Raw genomic sequence first — 21,333 nt, 5'->3', positions numbered from 1 at the left:
GCTGCGCATGAGAAGGAGAAGCAAAAGCGTCAAAGATCCAAGAAGAAGATACACCATGAAGGAGGAATTACTAGAGAAGAAGCGCAGGATCTCATGAGGTCAAGAGATCAAGTTGTCGAACCTCCAGTCAATGATCCTCCGCAGTCTCAATTACCGGCCTCTCAACCACGCCAACGTGCGCTCACAGAAGTGCAGTAACTGTGGTATTGTGGGCCATACTAGAGTTAGATGTCCTGAACGTACTACAACTTAATTTTTGTATATAATTGCCATGTTGGGTAGAGAATTCAGTTTCAATTTCTATCTAGGAGACGCGTTCGGAGGTGGTGTCCGGCTCGGTGGTGTGTCCGGCTCGGGGGTGGATTACGTTAGTTAAGTTAGTTAGTTATGTTAACTAATATGCTTGATTACATAATCCAGTGTGCTGCTCCCCGCCAAGTAAAACAACATGAGAATGACAGCGAGAGCCAACTTCAACAAAGTTAGCAGCCCGCGTCGATTGCAGTTTCTGCCAGGGCATGATTATTGCTATTGAAGGAGGAAAAGCATGAAACAAATCAGAAGGCAATATGTCGCGTAATGTTGACACCACGGCCACCGCCACGACTAATATTCCTCCGTTCGCAAAGCCTCTGGCGCCTTATCTCAAGAGCCGTCAGGAAGCCCTGCGCATTCGCCAGGCATTGACCTTGTACCTACGATCGCACATTGTCTTCGCCGATGACGATCCCACCAAGCCGTCCAGCCATGGTTCTTCCCACATCTCTCTCTGCGTTCCGAACGATGCTGCCGTCGGCGTCAAGCGTATTCCGCCTGAGTTGACTGGTGTGAGAAAGGAATACCTGAAGGCATTACAAGAGAATTTAGCTGCGAGGAGGGAATACGATGAGATTGCCAACGAGGTGGCGTCTAGGCGGTTAATGAACGAGGAGGCGGTCTCCAAAACGAGCGTTGCAGCGCCTGAAGGTCTTGAAAACAATGGCACGGCTCCTGTGTTGCAGGATTACATCTCACTTCTTCATGAGCGCCGGCGATATGATAAACTGCAGGTCTTCGACCGCTATCTGAGAAAACTGAGCGAGCACGATACGATGAAAGCGGATATTCTTCAATCTGGAGACCGAAACCATCTTCGGCAAGACAGCTTTGACGGGTTCTTGAAACAAGATGGTCCAGAGACGGAGAAAATAGGGGAGAATGTGCAGGAACTCATTTCGAAACTGGAAAGGACGGTCATCCGGGCAAAACAGAAGCTGGACAGGGAACAAAAGATGCTCGAGGAATTGAGGGCGCGGCGACTGTCATCCAGCGCAACAGACAAGAATGACGTGTCTCCCGCTCGGAGGGTTGTCGCTCTGCAGAGGACACGAGACGAACTCGTACAGTGGGTGGAAGAGAAGCTAGCGGCGTCCCATAGCGACGATGATGGGCAATTTCAGGAACTATCATTGACAGAAATCGAAAACTCCTCGAAGCTGATCGAGGAGCGCAAGGCAGAGATAAAAGAGCAGTACGCGGCCTATGTGAAAGCACGCAAGTCTCTTCTCGATGCCCTCTCGCTTGTTTCACAGTCTGTCGTGAAAGATGCGGGTGCAGAGGTCGAATCACCGTCCAAGCCTACGACAAAAATGAAACAGAGAGCCCAGCCATCCGACTGGGACTCAATTGATTCTCTCGCCTATGCAAATGGAATCCTTCATCCATTGTCCAAGGTGCAGAAATCATTGGCTCTGCAGAGGTCCTACCTCTCTGGCATCTTGGCCAAAGAACAGTCTACAATGCGCCAGGCTCTGGATCGTTTGAGCCACGAAAGTCACTTGCTCCCAGAATATCCCATTCTAGCTCGTCAATCCAGATTCCAGCATATTACTAGTGGGTCGCGATCAGATCGGTCAGGGCTGACCAAGACGGAAGAAATCGTGGATCAGGCCCAAGCTTGGGCGTTTGCTTCTGAGGCCGCCCGGGCGAATGAAAGAGACTATGTCGACCAGAAGATTGAAAGGGGCAGTGAGATGGCGGAAACCGCTTCTGAGACCCTCCAGCAAGTCTACGAGTTGTTGAATCAAGACTACAAAGAGGTCATGAAAGAGGGAAACGACGAGGAACAGAACGAAGGCGATATATGGGCCGCGGAGATTCGTTCGAGCAGACTGCGGGGAAGACAACACCGGGAGGACAAGCGACCCAAAGGCCCGTGGTCAGGCCTGAATGGAAGGGTTGGAGTCACTGGAGATATTTAATTTGCTTAACATTAATACGTAAATTACGTCAATAGACTTGTTACTGTATTCCGTCCTTTTTTTCTATTGAAGTGGCCACAAGCCGGAGCAGCAGGAAAAGCTGGCGCATTGTTCTTTTTATTATTAGTTGATTATGAGCTTAATTCAGTTTGAATTCAGTGTGGTGTTCGTTCCATGCGGAGACGGCTTGATCCTAAGTCAATTTTGGTTGCACGATGCTGTAATTTTTGTGCTCCAGTTCATCCTACGTAGGTAAATTGTGGGACCCAACTAGGAAAGAAAAAGGCCTAAGGAAAAAAAAAGAGAGAGGGGAAAGAAGACAGAGATTCTCTGTTTCTGCTGCTTGAGAAATTGGATTGCCTTCCATTGTCCTGTTCATCGCTCAATTTCCCACAATTTTTTTTTCATTGTGAGAAAATGAATTGCCGTCTATGGAGTGTTCTCTGCACACTGTGCAACAATAACACAGCCTGCCAACTACACAGATATTGTACGACGAGATATGAATAATTTATAATAATGGAATAATGGCCTTTTTTTTTCTTTTTGACTCATGCATGTCAAACGCCGTTCCAAAATACCGGCGCACTGACTACACCAGTAATATTGGGGGAAAAAAAGCTTTGGGAATTTCGAGCTCCGCAGACCGGAGCTCTTATCGGAGCCCGTGCTTGGCTCTCTTTTTCTCTTATCCTCTTTTTTCCTTCCCCAACGTGCCTGAGCTCTCTTTGACTCATACGCCCCAAATATCACACCTTTTTCTTCTCCTCTTCTCCTTCTCCCCCGCCAGGATTTCAATTCTTCCCCCGACGTTGACTGCGAGAGAGGAGAAGAGGGCAACAGGGTCTGCGACCCAGAAGAGGAAGTACTCATCCCATTAACCTTATCGGGTCTCCAATTGAGACTTCGGACGCATCCAATTGGGTTCAATTGATCGCTGTCGTCTTCTCTTCTCGGATCTCTTCTTTGGGGCCCTTCGTCTGCCCCGCGCAGTGCGCAATGGCTCTTTCTGCTCGATGCGGGCAGCAAGCAGCTGCTTTGTTGCGCCAACGCTGCTTCGCCGAGTCGCGCGCTCCCACATTAGCCCTGCGCTCCTTTTCGACGCATATCCCCTCTCGATCGGCTGCCTCGTGTCTCCGTTTACAGCAGCAGATCCCCTCGTCATGGCGTTCTCATCAGCTGCGCCTCTTCTCCAGCTGTCTCCGTCGATTGGCCTCTGAGGCGCAGACGGCTCCCTCCACCAAGGCCTACCTGGCCAGCGGAGCCATCGGCCGTTCCCCTGAGCTGGTGGATGTGAAAAAGGTTCTGGTCATTGGAAGTGGTGGGCTAAGCATTGGGCAGGCAGGAGAGTTCGATTACTCTGGTATGTATGCCCATGTCATCTCCGCATGCTTTCTGGACGAGCTTCAGTTGCTCTAGCGGCCAATTCCTGTAATTTTCATAATGGAAGAAAGTTACATTGAGGAGTGTATTGATTGCGAAAACAAAAAAATTAATTATTTTACATCGCTTACGAATCATCCGAAAAATATAGGCTCTCAAGCGCTCAAGGCTCTCAAAGAAGCTGGCGTCAAGTCGATCCTCATCAACCCGAATATTGCTACCATTCAAACTGATCACAAGCTCGCGGACGAGGTCTACTATCTTCCGATCACGCCAGAATATGTGACTCATGTTATTGAGAGGGAACAGCCGGACGGTATCTTCCTGAGCTTCGGCGGTCAGACCGCTCTAAACCTTGGTGTGCAGATGAACCGAATGGGCATCTTCGATCGCTATGGTGTGAAGGTCCTGGGAACCAGCATTAAGACTCTCGAGATGAGTGAGGATCGTGATCTCTTTGCTAAGGCTCTGAAAGAGATCAACATCCCCATTGCGGAGTCAATCGCGTGTAACACCGTTGACGAGGCCCTGCAAGCCGCAGAGAGCATCGGATACCCGATCATTGTCCGTTCTGCATACGCTCTGGGTGGTCTAGGATCCGGCTTCGCGGCAAACCGAGAGGAATTGAAGAACCTTGCATCCCGCTCCCTGAGTCTTGCCCCGCAAATCCTCGTCGAGAAGTCTCTCAAAGGGTGGAAGGAAGTTGAATACGAGGTCGTCCGTGATGCCAGCAACAATTGTATTACTGTATGCAACATGGAGAACTTTGATCCGCTGGGAATCCATACGGGAGACAGTATCGTCGTTGCTCCTAGCCAGACTTTGTCTGACGAAGAGTATCACATGCTCCGTACCGCCGCCATCAAGATCGTTCGTCACCTTGGCGTGGTCGGAGAATGCAATGTTCAGTACGCCTTGCAGCCGGATGGTCTGGACTACAGAGTGATTGAGGTCAATGCTCGTCTCTCGCGCTCATCTGCGCTGGCGTCCAAGGCTACTGGCTATCCTCTCGCCTACACTGCAGCCAAGATCGGTCTTGGACACACCCTTCCGGAACTTCCCAACGCTGTCACGAAGACCACCACGGCGAATTTCGAACCCAGTCTGGACTACATCGTGACTAAAATCCCTCGGTGGGACTTGAGTAAGTTCCAGCATGTCAAGCGTGATATTGGAAGCGCGATGAAGTCGGTGGGAGAGGTTATGGCTATCGGTCGCACGTTTGAGGAGTCGTTCCAGAAAGCGATTCGTCAGGTTGACCCCAGGTTCGTTGGTTTCCAAGGCGATCATTTCGAGGATCTGGACGAGGCGCTCCGGAACCCTACCGACAGACGATGGCTGGCGATCGGGCAGGCCATGCTTCACGAAAACTATTCCGTTGACAGGGTCCATGAGTTAACTAAGATTGACAAGTGGTTCCTGTACAAGCTCCAGAACATTGTGGACTGTCACAACGAGCTGAAGGAGATCGGCAGCCTCTTCGGCATCAATCAGGAGATGATGTTGAAAGCCAAGAAATTGGGTTTCTCTGATAAGCAGATCGCCATGTGTGTTGGATCTACGGAGGATGATGTTCGCGCACGCAGGAAGAGCTTCGGTATCAGACCCTGGGTAAAGAAGATCGACACTCTCGCTGCTGAGTTCCCTGCGGACACGAACTACCTCTACACCACTTACAATGCTACTTCTCACGATGTGACTTTTGACGACCATGGTACCATCATCCTTGGCAGTGGTGTGTATCGAATTGGCAGCTCAGTGGAATTCGACTGGTGTGCTGTCAATGCAACACTGACCCTGAGAAACATGGGCAAGAAGACCGTCATGATCAACTACAACCCGGAGACGTACTCGACCGATTTCGACACTGCTGATAAGCTGTACTTCGAAGAACTCAGCTACGAGCGTGTCATGGATATCTACGAACTCGAGAATGCTAGCGGCATCGTCGTCTCTGTCGGTGGTCAGCTGCCGCAGAACATCGCGCTCCGCCTCCAGGAGAAGGGTGGCGCTCATGTTCTCGGTACCGATCCGGTGGATATTGACAAGGCCGAAGACCGTCACAAGTTCTCGCAAATCCTGGATAGCATCGGTGTTGATCAGCCTGAGTGGAAGGAACTCACCTCGGTTGCCGACGCAGAGCGTTTTGCTGAGACTGTGGGATACCCTGTCCTCGTTCGTCCTAGTTACGTCCTCTCCGGCGCCGCGATGAGTGTGATTTACAGCCCAGATGAGCTGAAAGAGAAGCTTATCAACGCCAGCTCTGTGTCTCCCGATCACCCGGTCGTCATCACAAAATTCATTGAAGGGGCCCAGGAAATTGATGTTGATGCCGTGGCCTCTGGCGGAAAGCTTCTCTTGCACGCTGTTAGCGAGCACGTTGAGAATGCAGGCGTTCACTCTGGTGATGCCACCCTGGTCCTTCCACCAACCTCCCTTAACGAGTCGGACATGGCTCGTCTCAAGGAAATCGCTGAGAAAGTCGCCAAGGCATGGAACATCACTGGTCCTTTCAATATGCAGATCATCAAGGCCGACAATCCCAACGGCGGCGAGCCTCTTCTGAAGGTGATCGAGTGCAATCTTCGCGCCTCTCGTTCATTCCCGTTTGTTAGCAAGGTCTTGGGGACCAACTTCATCGATGTTGCCACCAAAGCCCTTGTTGGACGTGACGTTCCTGAGCCGGTGGACCTCATGGCTACGAAACGCGACTATGTCGCAACTAAAGTTCCTCAATTCAGCTGGACCCGCCTTGCTGGCGCCGACCCCTTCCTTGGTGTTGAGATGGCCAGCACTGGTGAGATTGCTTGCTTTGGAAAGGATATCATTGAGGCTTACTGGGCTTCGCTTCAATCCACGATGAACTTCCGAGTCCCTGAGCCTGGCGAGGGTATCCTACTGGGTGGTGACTACACTGGAACGCTGACCAAGATCGTCGAGTACCTTCAGCCTCTGGGCTATAAATTCTATGCGGCTAGCCCAGAGGTGAAGGCCCAGCTGGAAAGCGGTGTTAAGGGCGTGAGTGTCAACGTCATCGAGTTCCCCAAGGAGGACAAGAGGGCGCTCCGCGAGATCTTCCAGAAATATGACATTCGCGGTGTCTTTAACCTTGCTAAGCAGAGGGGTAAGACCCTGCTGGACGAGGACTATGTCATGAGGCGAAACGCTGTTGATTTTGGCGTCCCGCTCTTTATGGAGCCAAAGGTACGTGGTTTCCTCTTGCTGCCCCTGTTGGTGATGGCATTCGACTAATTGATAATCTGTTTGCAGACTGCTCTTCTCTTTGCGCAGTGCATGAGCGAGAAGCTGCCCCGAAAGGAGGGTATCCCGCCCGAGGTCCGCAGCTGGTCTAGTTTCGCCGGCGGCAAGATGATGTAAAATGTTGCCATGTAATTTTGTTTTTCTTACTGTCATGTTGCTCTGGTTAATTGCTGGCAAGCATACCCTTCCAGATGTGTTGTTTCAATAGAAAAAAAAAGTTTGTTTTTTGCAGTCTTTCTGTGGAATAGACTGTGTTGGTGGACTGGTTGTTACTTACAAATATTACTATGGTCAATGCGAAGGAGTATAAAGGAGTCAGATATCAGATATCCTTTGCTTCTCAATCGACATGGCTTTCAGCTTGTTGATACTTCACCGCAATGTCGGTTATATGCATGGACAAAAAATAGCAAAAAGAGCAAGCGGGTGCGGTGTATTCGTGGGTTTTACACTCGATGGATGTATCCTGCTCTGAAGTAATCTTTCAGGATATAATCGTATACTACTCCGCTCCAAGATGCTGTTAACGCCGATCGTCATGGAATTGTCCATGGAATTGACATTGTTTTTCGTGCGCCAAGATTCTGCTGAACCGTCGCTGGCCCCGCCGGAGCGGTGCCGAGCTCGATCAATCGGATTCAGCTTCTAACTACATAACAACTGATGCTGTCAAGCTTAATCCTTGAGTATTCGCGCACGTCTAAGCTGCTCATGAGTCTTTTCTTTTCTTTTCGCAGACTTCAAGTCTGACCCTCACAGTGTGGTATGAGGGCTAATTGCCTGGCATTGAATGCCCATACTTAATTCAAAGTCATAGAATGGTTGTATGTTGAAGTGGGTTACCTTCTCCATTGTGCATATTCTCAAATATCAAAGAGAGCTACTTGAAGTATTTTTTATACTTCCAGCTGTATGGCTGGCTTATTTGCTACTACTATTTAAGGGCCAATTTGAGTCCTAGCCTCTTCCCCCACTCTTGATAACTCCGTTTCTTTCCTGTTTACATATCTATTTATTCGCTTCACAATAGAAGAAAAAATAACTCAAAATGTCCTTGAATCCCTTGCCGTTTGTGAGTACCAAGACCGTCGCTCGTGCAGCAGGCGATGGCATGGGCAACGGCCTCTTTGCCCTCACAGACATCGAGATGGGCCAGGAACTGCTCAGCATTCAGAAGCCATTTGTGGCCGTCCTGGATACCCCCAGATTGCAGGACACATGCTCTGGTTGCTTTGGAACAAAGCAGCAACAGCAGCAGGCGCCGGAAGAAGCTGTCAAATTAAAGTCCTGCACAAGGTGTCAGGTTGTCAGGTACTGTGACAAGGTAGGGTGTTTCTAAAAATTCCGCGACTATTCTCGTGTATGATTTCGTCTACATGTATGTTTATATATGTATATGCGTCTTGTTATATGAAAGTCATGATATATCGCAGCTGCTAATGTGCTCCCAGAGCTGTCAATCCAAGGACTGGAAGTTCGCACATTCCCTGGAATGCCCGATCTATTCGAAGTTGTATCCCAAAATTTTGCCAAATAGTGTCAGGGCGATTCTGCGAATTGTTCTCCGCCATAGCAAGCAGAAATATAGCAGCGAGGAGTTTGAGACATTCCTCAAGCTCGAAACGCATGCCCGGGAGCTCCGTGATAGGGATGATGAACAGTGGAACCGGATCTCACTTTCAGCCAAAGCAGTTCGAGAATACTCTGGGGTTGACATGAAAGAAGAAATAATATCCCCTTTCTTTGCAAAGGTAACCTTGACCCCTGTTCGAAAGTGAGCCTTTCGTTGACAGTTTGCCTTCCGTAGCTTGACGTGAATTCATTCAATCTCACCACGCCGTTTCACGAGCGGATTGGGCTGTATTTGCATCCTTATGCCGCTCTGATGAATCACAGTTGCGATTTCAATGCTGTGGTTGGATTCGAAGGGGATAAACTTTTTGTGAAGCCGGTTCGGCCGATCAAGAAGGACGAGCAGATCTTTATCTCATACATCGACGCGACTAACCCTCGTGAGATTCGTCGTAAAGAGCTTTCAGATCGGTACTTTTTCGATTGTAACTGTCCAAAGTGCCGGAAGGGCAAGGATGCACGCGAAGATGCCTTTTTGACGCCCGTTGTCGACATAGAGGCAATCACATCAGCAGAGATAAGAGCGAGGGAATTGGTGAGATCTGCTACAACTGATAATAACCCATTCAACGCGGTCAACAAGTTGAAATCCGCTATCAATATATTGAGTAAGACCTCCGTGTGGCCGATCACTCGACAGCCATATGTTTCTGCACGGGACGAATTAATCGTGTCTCTACTCTCCGCGCAACAATTCGAATCTGCCTTTGCACATGCGACGGTCCGTTTTCTCCGAGTTGACCCGGTGGTATATCCACAGGAGGCCCACCCACTTCGACTGCTACATGTGTGGGCGCTAGCGAAACTTGGGATACATATCTCGCAGGGGGTGGAACCCGACCGCGAAGGCGACTCTTTAGTTCAAAAGTACCAGATCAATCTCGGGTTGATAATCTGGTCGCTACTTGCCTGGCTTATCGACAAGGAAGGCGAAGCTTGCACTAGCTCGACCTTCCAGAGTATGGTGAGGGCGACTTATAAGGAAGTATATGACGAGTTTAGAGCCAACAATCTGGACCCGACGAAGATGACAGCGGAGGCAAATGGCGAGTGGGCTAAAATGGAGAAAATCGCGGATCATGTGTTGCAGCTCGAAGGAGATATGGCTGGTAAGCCATGAGAGAGGGTCAGTGCAGTGTCGCGTTTCTGTTGCAACAGACCCTCATCACAATACACGATCTCGATTGATGGTCACCCATGTGGATTCTCGCGAACACGTATTTATGGAAAGGGGTGGTTGCATATACTCCATTACCAAGAGCTCCGTGATTACCAAAATCCGTCTTTAGCTGTGGCTTGTCTTGTTACTCACATGGTCTTCTGTATAATCGAGGTCATCGTGTTTAGAACTGGTTGAGGCGAAATAGAAGCGCCGAAATGCTGTCAGTTTCCTGTTTTGTTGATCTTCTCTCCTCTCTCCCCACCTTACTTTCTACAACTCAGCACTTTTATTGTCTGGCGCCACGCACCAGATCACACGTGGCAAGCGAATCCAGAGACTTTACTGCTGCCCCGATTTCTGGGTTTTGAAAATTTCCAAATTCTAGGAGGGGGGTTTTGTTTTCTTGCTTACCTCGCAACCCTCTTATCGACTATTTTGGTTGATAAGCTGTCTGCCACTTATCTGTCAAGTCTGCGATATTTCAAACAGCAAGGATATATCAGCCCCCAGATCCCTGTTTGCGAAGCTACAATTGTCTTTTCTTGGGACTCTTCACCTACCGTGGTCCTGCTTGTGAATGTTCCACCGTATGTACCTATATTTATTCCCTTCTTTCCGTTGAAAGCATCTTTGCTAGATTTAAACACACTACTTGTGCTTAATTTTGTCATTCTAACACGTCTTTGGCCATAGGAGCAGCTGGTGTCGTGGGTAATACAGCATGGCAGACGTGCCTCCGCATACACACTCAAATTCGAACGGAGCAGGTCAAAGCGATGTCGATGGCCTTCTTAAACGCATGAGCCGGAATGACCCGGCATTCATTCTCCTTCTTGTGCTTGCCGCACATCCGGACCTCAACCTCAACTATTCCAGGATGTCTGAGTTAAGCCATAAGCTATCAAACCCAGAACTGTGGATAACATCTGCCGATATCGATGCCAGCATTTCCGGTCTTGTTGAACTGTCACAGAGGCTTCAGGAGCAGCTGCCACGTATAGTAGTACACGGTGTTGATGATACCAATTTCCCATCGCCAGCAGAAGCGACTGAAATATCTGGCCAGTATCAGAATGGCCACAAGGAGACAGGAATGCACATGGCCACTACAAGGAACCAGTCCGATCCAACAGTGCAGTCTTCGAGCGGGTCCTACGAATGCTCAGATCCTCCTGCAGGTCATTTCTTGCAGGTCACTGAATCCAAGTCCGTTACAGCGGAAGCAGAAGCAGCAGCCACCGAAACTATTTTTGGAGCGAAACCAGTGCGAAGGCATGGTTACAATTGGGAATACCGCCACGCTTCGTTTGATGATGACTCCTCAGACGAAAACAACCATGACGAGACCTGTAGCATTGTATCGTTTATCAGCAGCCGTGTCATGTTCGGAGGCGCGTCAGATTCGGCAAGACGCTCTCGAACGAAGGACGCAACTCCCCTAGCCTTGCTATACGAGCAGTCTTCTGGCTACATCGACTGGTTTGATTCTTTCGACCCTGGTACATCTATTGCTTCTCTGCACAGTATCAGCAGCATCAACAATAACAGCAACAGCCGGCAAGACAGCAACCGACAAGACAGCGGAGTCTATCTCAGTGACTACGACGACGACGATATAGCGTCTATCGGGGGTGGTGTGTGGATGGGTTAGTCAAGCTTATACTAAAGTCATCCAGGACTGTGAGGAACTTCGAAGATTGACCCCTAGATGCTACAAGATGATGCAATCATTGCCTTTTGGGAACTGTAGTTCATTAGCCAACGTATTTCAGATCACAACGCCAGAAATGGAGGTAGAGACCGCAGTACATTACCTGACCGTGTTTTTTGTTTTCTCTTTCCCCCCCTTTAAGGATAAAAGTGAGATAGGTCAGACTGGAGTACGTGCATATGAGTATAGAGTACTTAGGTAGGCAGGTAGATAGGTAGGTATAACTAAGTTGTAAGTATGGTATGCTCTTAAGAGCGTACTCCGTGTGTATGTATCTACGTATGATCGACAGACAATTAGACGAAGCAAAGGCAAAAGACCATACAGGACAAGCAAAGCACTCTGATGAGCAAAAACACAGCCAGCTAGAATGATAATAATGACAATTTCATTCGGTGAGTTAGGTATTTTTTTTTGAACATGACCTGTGGAGTAGGTATATCTACACCAGAGAAAGCATATACATACCATGTAGTTAGTTCCAGACTGAATTCACAACCTGATTGATTGAAAACTTCGTATACTAAGCAACTGCCTTTTCTTTTCTTTACTATTAATTATTCATGCAATTATGTATGTATGTGGTTATTGGGTTTGCTGCTTACTTGATTGAGCTTTGTTGTCACAGTCGTATATACGTATCTGTTGACGAAAATTGACAATAATAATAATGACGTGCGAACAGATACCATTTCTAATGTGAAGTAAAATGAGTTCTGTTCGAAGGATATCAATGCCAATTCGTAAAAAGAAATTTTAGCTTTTTCTTTATCCCCTAACTATTAATGACAAAGTGAGGGTAGTAAGGAAAAAGAGGGAGACGAAATTGTTGTATATGTGGCCATACATCAATCATCCCGACGGTTTGACCGGACTGGACTGGACCGAGCGAGGGCCTTGGGGAAATCTTTTTCTCTCTCAATTTTTTTTTGAATTTCGAACGCCCGAGTTTTCTTCACGCCGGTATACTAGTCCCATGACATGACATGAAAAAAACGTTTGAACCGTTGCAACCAGCCAGGCCCCCAGCAAAACATCCACCATATCCGTTCCATCCAAAGGGTACTCGACATACACAGTTCTGGCATTTTCGCGTTTATTTCAGAGGAATGAAACGGGAAGAGTGGGTGGCACCGATACCGGGCCGACCGTGCTTGACGGGCTTGCTGCAAGGGTGTTAGAAGACGAATTCATTCCAATGGCCAATTCAATTTGCGAAGGGTACATACTATGTGATGGAGAACTCTCCCAGGTAGTGGCCAACCATTTCGGGCTTGATCTCAACCTGGTTGAACTCCTTGCCAGAGTAGATACCGATGACACTGCCGATCATCTCCGGCACAATGATCATGTCACGCAGGTGCGTCTTGACCAGGGCGGGCTTCTCGTTGGGCTTGGCCTCCTGCTTGGCCTTGCGCAGCTTCTTGATCAGGCCCATGGGCTTGCGCTTCAGACCGCGGTTGAATCGGCGACGGGCACGGGCGTGCACGACATCGCGGAGCTGCTCTGAGGAGAGGTCGAGGAGCCTGTGGAATAGCATCCAAGTCAGACGATTCCATTTCCGAGGTGTGGACGCCTCTTCAAGGAAAGCATTTAAACGTACTGGTCGAGCTCAATGCCGCGGTAGGCGAACTTGCGGAACTGCCGCTTCTTCTTAAGCTCTGTTGTCGGCGTGACATGTCAGCGTCCATCCACTTTTCGTCCTTTGTCGTCGACAGTATCGTGATTCCCCATCCCCTCCACACCGGCATTTATCATCGATGCATCTGCATCATTTCCCACGCGCAGCTCATCCCACACACATCTTCTTGAGGAAAAGAAAGAAAGGAGTGACTGGATTTGGAAAATTCGACACGTACCGGCAGCCTCCTCGGCGTTCTGTAGTCACAATAGTCAGCACTGGCTTTGACACATGGGCATTACATCGGTGCTCATCGCACTCGCAGAGACAGGAAAAAGGGTAACTTACGTATTCGATGTCAGCCATGGTTGCGGATGGTTCCTCTGGGCGCTTTTCGAACGAGAAATCGAAAAGCGAGAGCAGGTGGTTGTCGTGTCGGTCGCTGAAGCCTTCGTCGAGACGGTTCTTGTTCTGCGCTTCAAGTTTGAGAGGTGGGCTGCAGCGCTCGGCTAAGCGACCACGTTAGGTCACAAACCCTAGCCCTACGCTAGACCACATTAAGCAACTCCCGGACATGGATAGCGTCCATCGGGAAGCGGCTCCACTGGAGGAGACTACGGAGTACCTCGATTACGGCTCGTCTCTGCAGGTCATTGCAGTTGTCCTAGTGCCCATTGGACACGGAAATTGCAGACGTCAAGGGCAGAAATATTCTACGTCTTAGGCCATACTCTCAAAGAACAGGGGGAAAAAAAATGATCGATCTGTAGAGGTATCGAGCATCTGGATTGCCAAGAGCTACCTTTTTAGCTCACATAAGATAAATGCATGATCGTAACTGCATCATAATAGTTTGGAGATACGATATCCAGAGAGACAATTGACAAAAAGGTCCCTCGAGATTGTCATCCCTCCAAATCGCTCCCAGAGCACTCTCCTCCACATATTCATACTGTATTTTGTTCGATTGGACGAGTCGCTTAGTCGAACAGACCGAAGCCCATGTCCTCGTCGGACTCCTCCTCCTCCTTCTTCTCCTCTTTCTTCTCCTCAGCCGCAGGAGCAGCGCCGCCAGCGGCAGCACCACCAGCAGCAGCAGGGGCAGCAGCAGCACCGCCAGCCGGGACGGAGGCAAGCTTGGTGGTACCCTCAGCAATCAGCTGTGCAGGAGAGGTCGTGTCAGCGCAATTCGTGGCAAAACAAAATCGGAACAATCTCAATGGCTATGGTCACCCACCTCCTGAATGTCCTTGCCCTCAAGCTCAGAGATGAGCTTCTCCAGACGCTCCTCGTCGGCGTCAATGCCAACAGACCCAAGGACACCCTTGATGTCGTCAGCAGAGGGAGAGGTGTTGCCGGCAAGGCCGAGGAGGAGGTAAGCGGCGAGGTGCTTCATTTTGATTTTTCTGTAGGCCAGAAAAGGTCATGTTAGTAACAGTCATAGCAAAGATCGCATGGAAATTGGGCGAGGTGACCGTGTCCCGCGGAAAGAAAAAACGTACTGGAGAGGATCTGGATGCTGCGAACAAGAGAGTCAATCGATTTAACCGCAAGTTGGGCGGAGACTGAAACGTCAAGTTCGCGAGGATTGAAGGGATGCGATCGGTCGCTGGTTTGGACGAGGAGGAGGATCAAATTCACGAACCGCAAACCCACAAAAGAAAAAGTGCGGCGGCCCGTGTGGCTGGTGCCGGGAGCCTGCTAAGCGAGCAGCTGCAGCGGGTGTGGCGCAGGATTGCATAAGCATCCATCTGCCACCGCTCACCGCTTTCCGTCCCAGCCAGCCTGCTCTGCCCCCACGTGACCAGGCTGGCAGTCTCACAATCGCCTTGTCTCCAGCCACTTCATCTCTTCCATCTCCCCTCCCCCGCGCTTCTGAGAGACTTCTCTCGCTTCAGATTCACTTCAGGAGACTTTGGGAATATTCCAGGAGGTGTTCATTCCGGACATCATTCTGTGTTCACCGTCTGCAGAGGTTTTCTCGGGCCGTCGGGCTAATCTGAATCACTCGTTGCAGACGGACCCTTATCACTCACCTTTCAGTGGCTGGTTCTGAATAGCCGGCACTGTCATTCTGGAAACATGAGGCTACTTCCTCATATCATCTGTCGGCGGTGAAAGAACAGAGTCTCTTCTCTATCTCGACTGGTTATCGATAAAGGCACTCGTCGGGATAAGCAACTGGCCACCATGAGTGTACGTGCTACGCTTAGGTTTGTTCCCGAAAGGTATCGGCCGCTAATGGGATGACCAGTTCCTCAGTTCCGTCCTCTCGTCTATCGAGACTGGTAAACCGACGTCTATTCCGCCGCCGCCGCCACGACCTCCGGCTCCCGCCGGCTCAGGTGCAGCTCACAAACGTGATGGCCAGAAACCTGCATCCGCCTCGGTAAACACGAATGCAACCACCCGGAGCGCAAACACGACGCCTGCGGGAACGAAGCGGAAAGCAGAAGAACAGCTCCACCGTCCTGACAAGCCGAATGGTCCAACCGCAAGCAGCGCGACATCAAAAGCGTCCTCTGCTGCGTCTGCTGCAGCGAAACCCCAGCAGAAATCAGCAAACAATGATTCTACAGCTTCTCAGAAGCCTTCGCCGGCCGCAGTTTCTTCTAAGCCTCCCCCAAAGGGCTCCTTCGCGGATTTGATGCTCAAGGCTAAGGAGGTGCAGGAAAAAGCGCCGAAGGTCGGGCTGCTGAAGCATCAAGCGGTCCCGAAGGAGAAGCTGAGTAAGGCAGAAAAGAAGAGAAGAGTCATGGAGGCGATGGCAAAGGAAAAGGAAGCTCGTTTAGCTAAGAAATCTGCTTCGACTTCGAGTCCGTCTGCTGCCACCAAGGCCAGCGGTAAACCGGGTGAAGGATCGTCAATCAAACGGCGCGAGACGGAAGAGATTTCGTACAAGGGCACGGCACGTCCGATGCAGCCTGCCTATAAAGGAACGGCTGGCTTGCCCTCGCGGCACTCGGCGGGCGGTCGCGGAAGAGCCGAACCCCGCCGCAGCAGGCCATCTCGACTGGACGAATATCTTGGAACTGACGAGGAGGATGAGGGTGATTACTATGATGATTACGATGACTACTACTCCGATGATTTATCCGACATGGAGGCTGGGCTCGAGGATGTGGAGAGGGAAGAAGAAGAGGCGCTCCGAGCTGCCAAACAGGAGGATGAAGAAGACATCCGGAGGGAGATGGAAGCCAAGAAAGCGAAGATGGAAAGGAAGAAGAAGTTGGCTGCGCTGGCTTCCAAGTCCAAATGATGATTTCTTAGAAGCTGGGGTTGGCGCTTGGGCTTGCTGGATTTCGGGTTTCCTGCATGAACATTTTATTTTATACCATTGGCGAGGGATACCCTGTTGGAGTACCGTATTTCTGTTTCTTCTGGCATTTTCGTGCGTCGGGTGTTTGGTAGACCGCGGTTTCAAGTTTGGAGGCCTGTTTATTAGCGATCGTCTATATTTTTCTCATAGACCGGTGTTGTAGATATCATAACAAGACTTTTTTTTTATAACCCCAGTGTTGAGCGATTATAATTCATGATATGCGGCAGTGACTAGGAGTGTTTGTATGCTGATGCAGAGTGCGGAGTACGTCGGTGACATCACTCTCTGGTCATTCGTCTGAAGTCATCTCCGCAGCCCCTCAACGCGGAATTCCACCGAGATAACAGCTAAATCGTTCTGGCGCAACAACACCTTCGAATACCAATTGAATAGATTTGCATATTTTTTTATTTTCTAATTCATACGGGTGATATTGTTTTAATTCCAGACTGAGGGCTGACTAGCACACTTTATCGCTCCGAATCTCCGCCATGGAGCCTATCCACATTTCGACCTCGTCCAAAAAGCTGCTCGCCCGGGCGCGGGCGATCGTACCGCCAATGCTGGAGAAATTTCACAAAGGTTAGTTGATAAATAGGAATTGGCGCTTCTCCAGGGAATCAAATTTAGATGAGCATGAACTGACCGTGGATACACAGGGCAGCTGGGACGTGTTGCAGTCATCGGTGGAAGCGCAGAGTAAGCTTCGAGCTCTCGATTACGAACATGATGGAATTAGAAGGATGCTGACCAATGGATCGGTGACTTGAAGCTACACTGGAGCTCCATACTTTTCAGCAATTGCTTCTGCACGGTTAGGCATGTCTTACGGACTTCATTCTGTCTGGCAGTATTTCATTGGCCTGAGAGTGTTGCTAACTGAGATCGACAGGGTGTGATATGGTAAAATACCAGTCCAACAAGAGGAATATAATTTTGTAAAGACATGTACGAGGCTAATATTCGGTAGAGCCATGTGATTTGCGAGAAATCCGCAGCATCAGTATGTAGATTGTCCAAAAATTCAAGTTCAAGCCGGCTTTTGCTAATCATAAGACGACTAATAGGTCATTAAATCTTATTCGCCGAATTTGATGGTCCATCCCATCCTCCCCAGTAGTGCAACTGTACCGAACCCCGGATCTATCGATCCTCCTGCTCTGGCCAAGCCCATCATTGGCATGTTTTCGCGACTGCACGTTCTGGTGATAGGACCAGGCTTGGGCCGTGACGGGGTCACGCAGCGAGTAGTCGAGGAGATTATGAAAGAGGCGCGATCCCGCTCGTTACCGTTTGTCCTGGATGCGGACGCTCTGTTGCTTGTGACCGAGAAACCGGACCTCGTGAAAGGGTACAAGGAGTGTATCCTGACGCCGAACGTGGTAGAGTTCAGTCGACTGGCCAAAGCATTGGGTATCGAGGTGCCCAGTCAGGCTGACGTGCAGAAGGGCGGCCAGGCTGGGCAACAGCTGTCAGAGGACGAGAAGACGAGCAAGGCATCAGAGGCCTGTGAGAAACTAGCACAGGCTCTTGGAGGGGTTACAATTATCCAAAAGGGACCACGCGATATTATTTCGAACGGTGTGACCAGTCTCGTCTCTGACATTCCGGGCGGACTGAAGCGGAGTGGTGGGCAGGGAGACACGCTGACGGGGTGCCTGGGGACGTTTCTGGCCTGGCGATCAGCATACCACGAGGGAGTGTGGGATACGGGCGAGAAGGCCAACGACAAGATTGCGCAGTCGAAGGAGGAGGTGCGGGCGGAGCTTGAGGACCCGAGCAAGAAGATGTCGCCTACGACGACACTCCTTCTGGTGGCGTATGCGGGGAGCAGTTTGACGAGAGATTGCTCCCGGCGGGCTTTCAAAGCGAAGGGACGGAGTATGCAAGCCAGCGATCTGACAGACGAGGTGCACGAAAGTTTTCTGTCGTTGATTGGCGAGCCAGAAGAGTCGAAGCTGTAGATATTAATCTTATACCAGATGATCTAGAATATACGAACTATATGTCACACCATGTACGCAGAGTTTGACATTATGAATGCGAGGAATCTACTCAATATGCTAACAACCCACGAAGATTTCCCTTAAGATGGAGAAGGTATGTACGTATGTACATACATACATACATAACAAAATCAGCCCGGGAAAATATATGCACATCTTTCAACCGCTCAGGGGGAAGTAAATAGAAAAAGTAATGCAGGAAAGAAAACTTCTCGAGAGGAATACGTCAGCAGAGGAGATTGGATTAGATTAAGCACCCTCGAAGACATAAAGCTGGAAAGAATGATGGCATTTTCATACATACTGCACTGTATGTACTGTACATATATGTACCCACATTGTCAATACTTTTGTCCTCGAACACCTAAGAACATTGAAGTTACAGATATAGATATTGTTCGTACTACACAATTGTCGATTCAACCTACATATCTATCGCTTCCTAACTGCTAGCTAGCTAGCTGCGAGCTAGCCACACAAGGTAATTTTGTACGCTGAATCTATCTAATTTATGTAGTTCGTATACTATTTCCTAGTTAGGAAATGTAGATTAAGTACTAGAACTGAGTTTCTATAGATATAGCTTAGCTTGAATGTTGCATGATTATCTATAGACTACTACTTATGTACTCTACTTGGAGGTTTGGAGTTCCTAAAACGACAGTATGCCTCTACCTTAGTATAGTCTCTGCTATCTAAAATAGTAATACTAAGGGTGTTAAAAAAAAGTAAATAAGTAAATAGATAAAGCCAGCCTCCAGGTGTCTTTTGGACTTCTCAGGTTGGATTAGCTATGCATGCATGATATAAAAATTCCTCTAAAGAAAAAAGAATCTGACAAGTTTGCAATCCTATTCATATAGGAATCTAACCTTGACCTAATGATCTACTGTGATTATTTTATTATTGATGTATTGTGACCATACCGGAAAGAGGGATGGAAGATAGATAGCACTTTCCGTTCAGAATTTGGGAATACGTACGCATTTCCTGATATAGATAGATGCTAGCTTCATACCAAATCTAATCCCCACAGCTCTCAATAGGACGTCCTCTTTCTTCATGTGTCACTGAATGGCGTGTTCGCAAGCTGCAGCGACGTCCCCCCATCAACGACTAGCGTGTGGCCATTGATGTAACTCGCGGCCGACGAGACCAGGAAAACGACCGCATCGGCCACCTCTTCCGGCTCAGCCAGCCGGCCCATTGCCAGATCGCCCAGCATGGCCGCCCTGGCCGCGGGCGCCTCTTGCATGAACTTGTTGATCATGGGCCCGGAGACGTACGAGGGCGCCACGGCATTGATCCGGATGCCTTTCCGCGCGTTTTCGATGGCTAATCGGATTTGTCAGCGGACTTTGACTGTAAAGTCCAGATAGATTGATGGGATTGACCGACCGGCCGTTTGCACCAGTCCTTTGACCGCATGTTTGGCAGCGATATAATTACCCACGCCGAGGAAAGCACCCTCCGACGCTAGCGACGTGAGCAGGACGATGGACCCTCTGCTCATGGCCTTCACGGACGCGCGCCCCGTCGCTCGGGGCTCCTGCTGCAGCATGGTCTGCAGGGTCGCTCGCAGGACCAGAAAAGAGCCGATGTTGTGGACTTCGTCCAGCTGGCGGTAGGCGTCCAGGCTCATGGAGCTGATCGGTGTTTGGTTGGCGGCGCCAAACTAGAGATCCGAATGAGCAAGTCGTCTTTGACTATCCGTTCTGGTCATATTATCGTGCACGTAAATGACGACTTACGCCAGCCGTATTCACGCAGACATCGACGCGACCAAATCGCGACTTGGCTTCGGCCAGCAGCCTCTCAACATCGCGCTCCTGTCTCACGTCGACTTGGATCGCGGTGGCGTGGAAATCGGTGACGGCCTTGCGAGACTGGCTGATTTCGGCAGTCTGCTGGGCAGCCTCGACGTTGAGGTCGGCGCAGATCAGCACGGATGCTCCGCGAGAAGCCAGCGTCAAGGCGACCTCGCGGCCAATGCCGCTGCCTGGGAAGGGTGTGAATTGATATCACTTGAAAGGAAGTATATATATAAAGAGAGAGATGAAGGAAATGAAGATTGCAAGACGGTTGCAAAGTGAGCTTGAACTGACATACCTGCACCAATGACCAACGCCACGCCATCAATCTCCATGCTGAACAATCCTGAGTGCTTGCGTTTCTGTTCCCGCCTAAATGTTGTATACGCAAGACGACCAGTGTCTGTCCCACAGCCAGCGCAACCACCGTTTTGTAGAGGTACCTGTTGGACCGATCTCATCCAACAGCCATGGCGTCAGGCGAGTGGGAGATGTCGAGCGTCGCAATCCAGACATGCTAGCTGATGATGGGGCCAAATGGCGTCGTCGGGTTTAGCGTATCAGCGTTGGTCTTTCCTATCATAGTTGTTAGGTGGCCCAGGCCATCAGAGATTAATAGAGACACGTTTGAGCCACGCTCTTGTTTGACTCCTTGGCATCTAGAAGCCTCACGTCAATTCTTCTCTTCAACTGATTAAAAAGGAAGAAGTCGCCAGACCTCCATCTCCGGACCATGCCGTGGACACAAACCGCACCAGGCGTCTTCTCGCGGCCCCTCGGCGAGAACGAGACGTTTATCAAGCTGGTCAGCGATCCCGGCCACCCCCTCCAGCGCGAGCACTGGGCGATCAACTCGACGGCGACTATCCGTCCCGTCGGGGCGCTGGCCTCGCAGGACATCCTGGCCGCCGTGCTGCGCCGGGCCTGGGCACACCTGCGCTTCCAGCACCCGAGTCTCGCCGCGCAGGTGGCCGCTGACAACACGCATCTGACCTACACGGTGCCCTCGTCGGCCGAGGCGCTGCACGAATGGACGGAGCAGACGTTCGCCGTCGTGGACGCCGCGTCTGCGAGCGAGGTGATCCCCACGCTGAAGCCGGGCCCGTATGCGACGCTGTACTACGTGCCCCAGAGCGGCGAGCTGCTGGGCCACACGGCACACTGGCGGACAGACGGCATTGGCG

The 21,333-nt window shown here is 50.1% G+C and overlaps 8 protein-coding genes across 8 annotated transcripts; 6 read left to right on the top strand and 2 right to left on the bottom strand.

Annotated features, from left to right (window-relative positions):
* On the top strand, positions 1 to 2,240 carry T310_0047 (uncharacterized protein; the record flags this gene model as incomplete). Its single annotated transcript, XM_013477075.1, has 4 exons — positions 1 to 175; positions 309 to 367; positions 421 to 481; positions 562 to 2,240. Coding segments are annotated over 4 exons (1,974 nt in total), but the record flags the coding sequence as incomplete, so codon positions are not given.
* Positions 2,241 to 3,239: 999 nt separating this feature from the next.
* Positions 3,240 to 7,001, top strand: T310_0046 (Carbamoyl-phosphate synthase (ammonia); the record flags this gene model as incomplete). Its single annotated transcript, XM_013477074.1, has 3 exons — positions 3,240 to 3,603; positions 3,775 to 6,827; positions 6,894 to 7,001. The coding sequence occupies 3 exons, from the start codon at positions 3,240 to 3,242 to the stop codon at positions 6,999 to 7,001; spliced, it is 3,525 nt and encodes a 1,174-aa protein (XP_013332528.1).
* A 931-nt stretch (positions 7,002 to 7,932) lies between these two features.
* On the top strand, positions 7,933 to 11,763 carry T310_0045 (Uncharacterized protein; the record flags this gene model as incomplete). The annotated part of the gene is made up of 9 exons (XM_013477073.1): positions 7,933 to 8,195; positions 8,302 to 8,658; positions 8,781 to 9,625; positions 9,989 to 10,265; positions 10,399 to 11,324; positions 11,355 to 11,358; positions 11,429 to 11,558; positions 11,604 to 11,620; positions 11,682 to 11,763. The coding sequence occupies 9 exons, from the start codon at positions 7,933 to 7,935 to the stop codon at positions 11,761 to 11,763; spliced, it is 2,901 nt and encodes a 966-aa protein (XP_013332527.1).
* Positions 11,764 to 12,485: 722 nt separating this feature from the next.
* Positions 12,486 to 14,406, bottom strand: T310_0044 (40S ribosomal protein S15; the record flags this gene model as incomplete). The annotated part of the gene is made up of 9 exons (XM_013477072.1): positions 12,486 to 12,555; positions 12,619 to 12,915; positions 12,993 to 13,050; positions 13,249 to 13,267; positions 13,359 to 13,519; positions 13,742 to 13,793; positions 13,826 to 13,848; positions 14,005 to 14,170; positions 14,248 to 14,406. The coding sequence occupies 9 exons, from the start codon at positions 14,404 to 14,406 to the stop codon at positions 12,486 to 12,488; spliced, it is 1,005 nt and encodes a 334-aa protein (XP_013332526.1).
* Positions 14,407 to 15,200: 794 nt separating this feature from the next.
* On the top strand, positions 15,201 to 16,269 carry T310_0043 (uncharacterized protein; the record flags this gene model as incomplete). Its single annotated transcript, XM_013477071.1, has 2 exons — positions 15,201 to 15,206; positions 15,265 to 16,269. The coding sequence occupies 2 exons, from the start codon at positions 15,201 to 15,203 to the stop codon at positions 16,267 to 16,269; spliced, it is 1,011 nt and encodes a 336-aa protein (XP_013332525.1).
* Positions 16,270 to 16,823: 554 nt separating this feature from the next.
* On the top strand, positions 16,824 to 18,296 carry T310_0042 (ATP-dependent NAD(P)H-hydrate dehydratase; the record flags this gene model as incomplete). The annotated part of the gene is made up of 5 exons (XM_013477070.1): positions 16,824 to 16,914; positions 16,992 to 17,031; positions 17,105 to 17,225; positions 17,303 to 17,335; positions 17,400 to 18,296. The coding sequence occupies 5 exons, from the start codon at positions 16,824 to 16,826 to the stop codon at positions 18,294 to 18,296; spliced, it is 1,182 nt and encodes a 393-aa protein (XP_013332524.1).
* Positions 18,297 to 19,398: 1,102 nt separating this feature from the next.
* T310_0041 (Oxidoreductase, short-chain dehydrogenase/reductase family) lies at positions 19,399 to 20,484 on the bottom strand (the record flags this gene model as incomplete). Its single annotated transcript, XM_013477069.1, has 4 exons — positions 19,399 to 19,673; positions 19,737 to 20,013; positions 20,090 to 20,337; positions 20,448 to 20,484. 4 exons carry the CDS (start codon positions 20,482 to 20,484, stop codon positions 19,399 to 19,401), a joined length of 837 nt encoding a protein of 278 aa, XP_013332523.1.
* A 398-nt stretch (positions 20,485 to 20,882) lies between these two features.
* T310_0040 (Uncharacterized protein) lies at positions 20,883 to 21,333 on the top strand (the record flags this gene model as incomplete). Its single annotated transcript, XM_013477068.1, has 1 exon — positions 20,883 to 21,333. A coding segment is annotated over one exon (451 nt), but the record flags the coding sequence as incomplete, so codon positions are not given.

This window comes from Rasamsonia emersonii (genome assembly GCF_000968595.1).
Source record: "Rasamsonia emersonii CBS 393.64 chromosome Unknown ctg1118621759661, whole genome shotgun sequence".
NCBI classification, from domain to species: domain Eukaryota; kingdom Fungi; phylum Ascomycota; class Eurotiomycetes; order Eurotiales; family Trichocomaceae; genus Rasamsonia; species Rasamsonia emersonii.
This window is presented reverse-complemented; position numbering and strand designations above follow the sequence as displayed.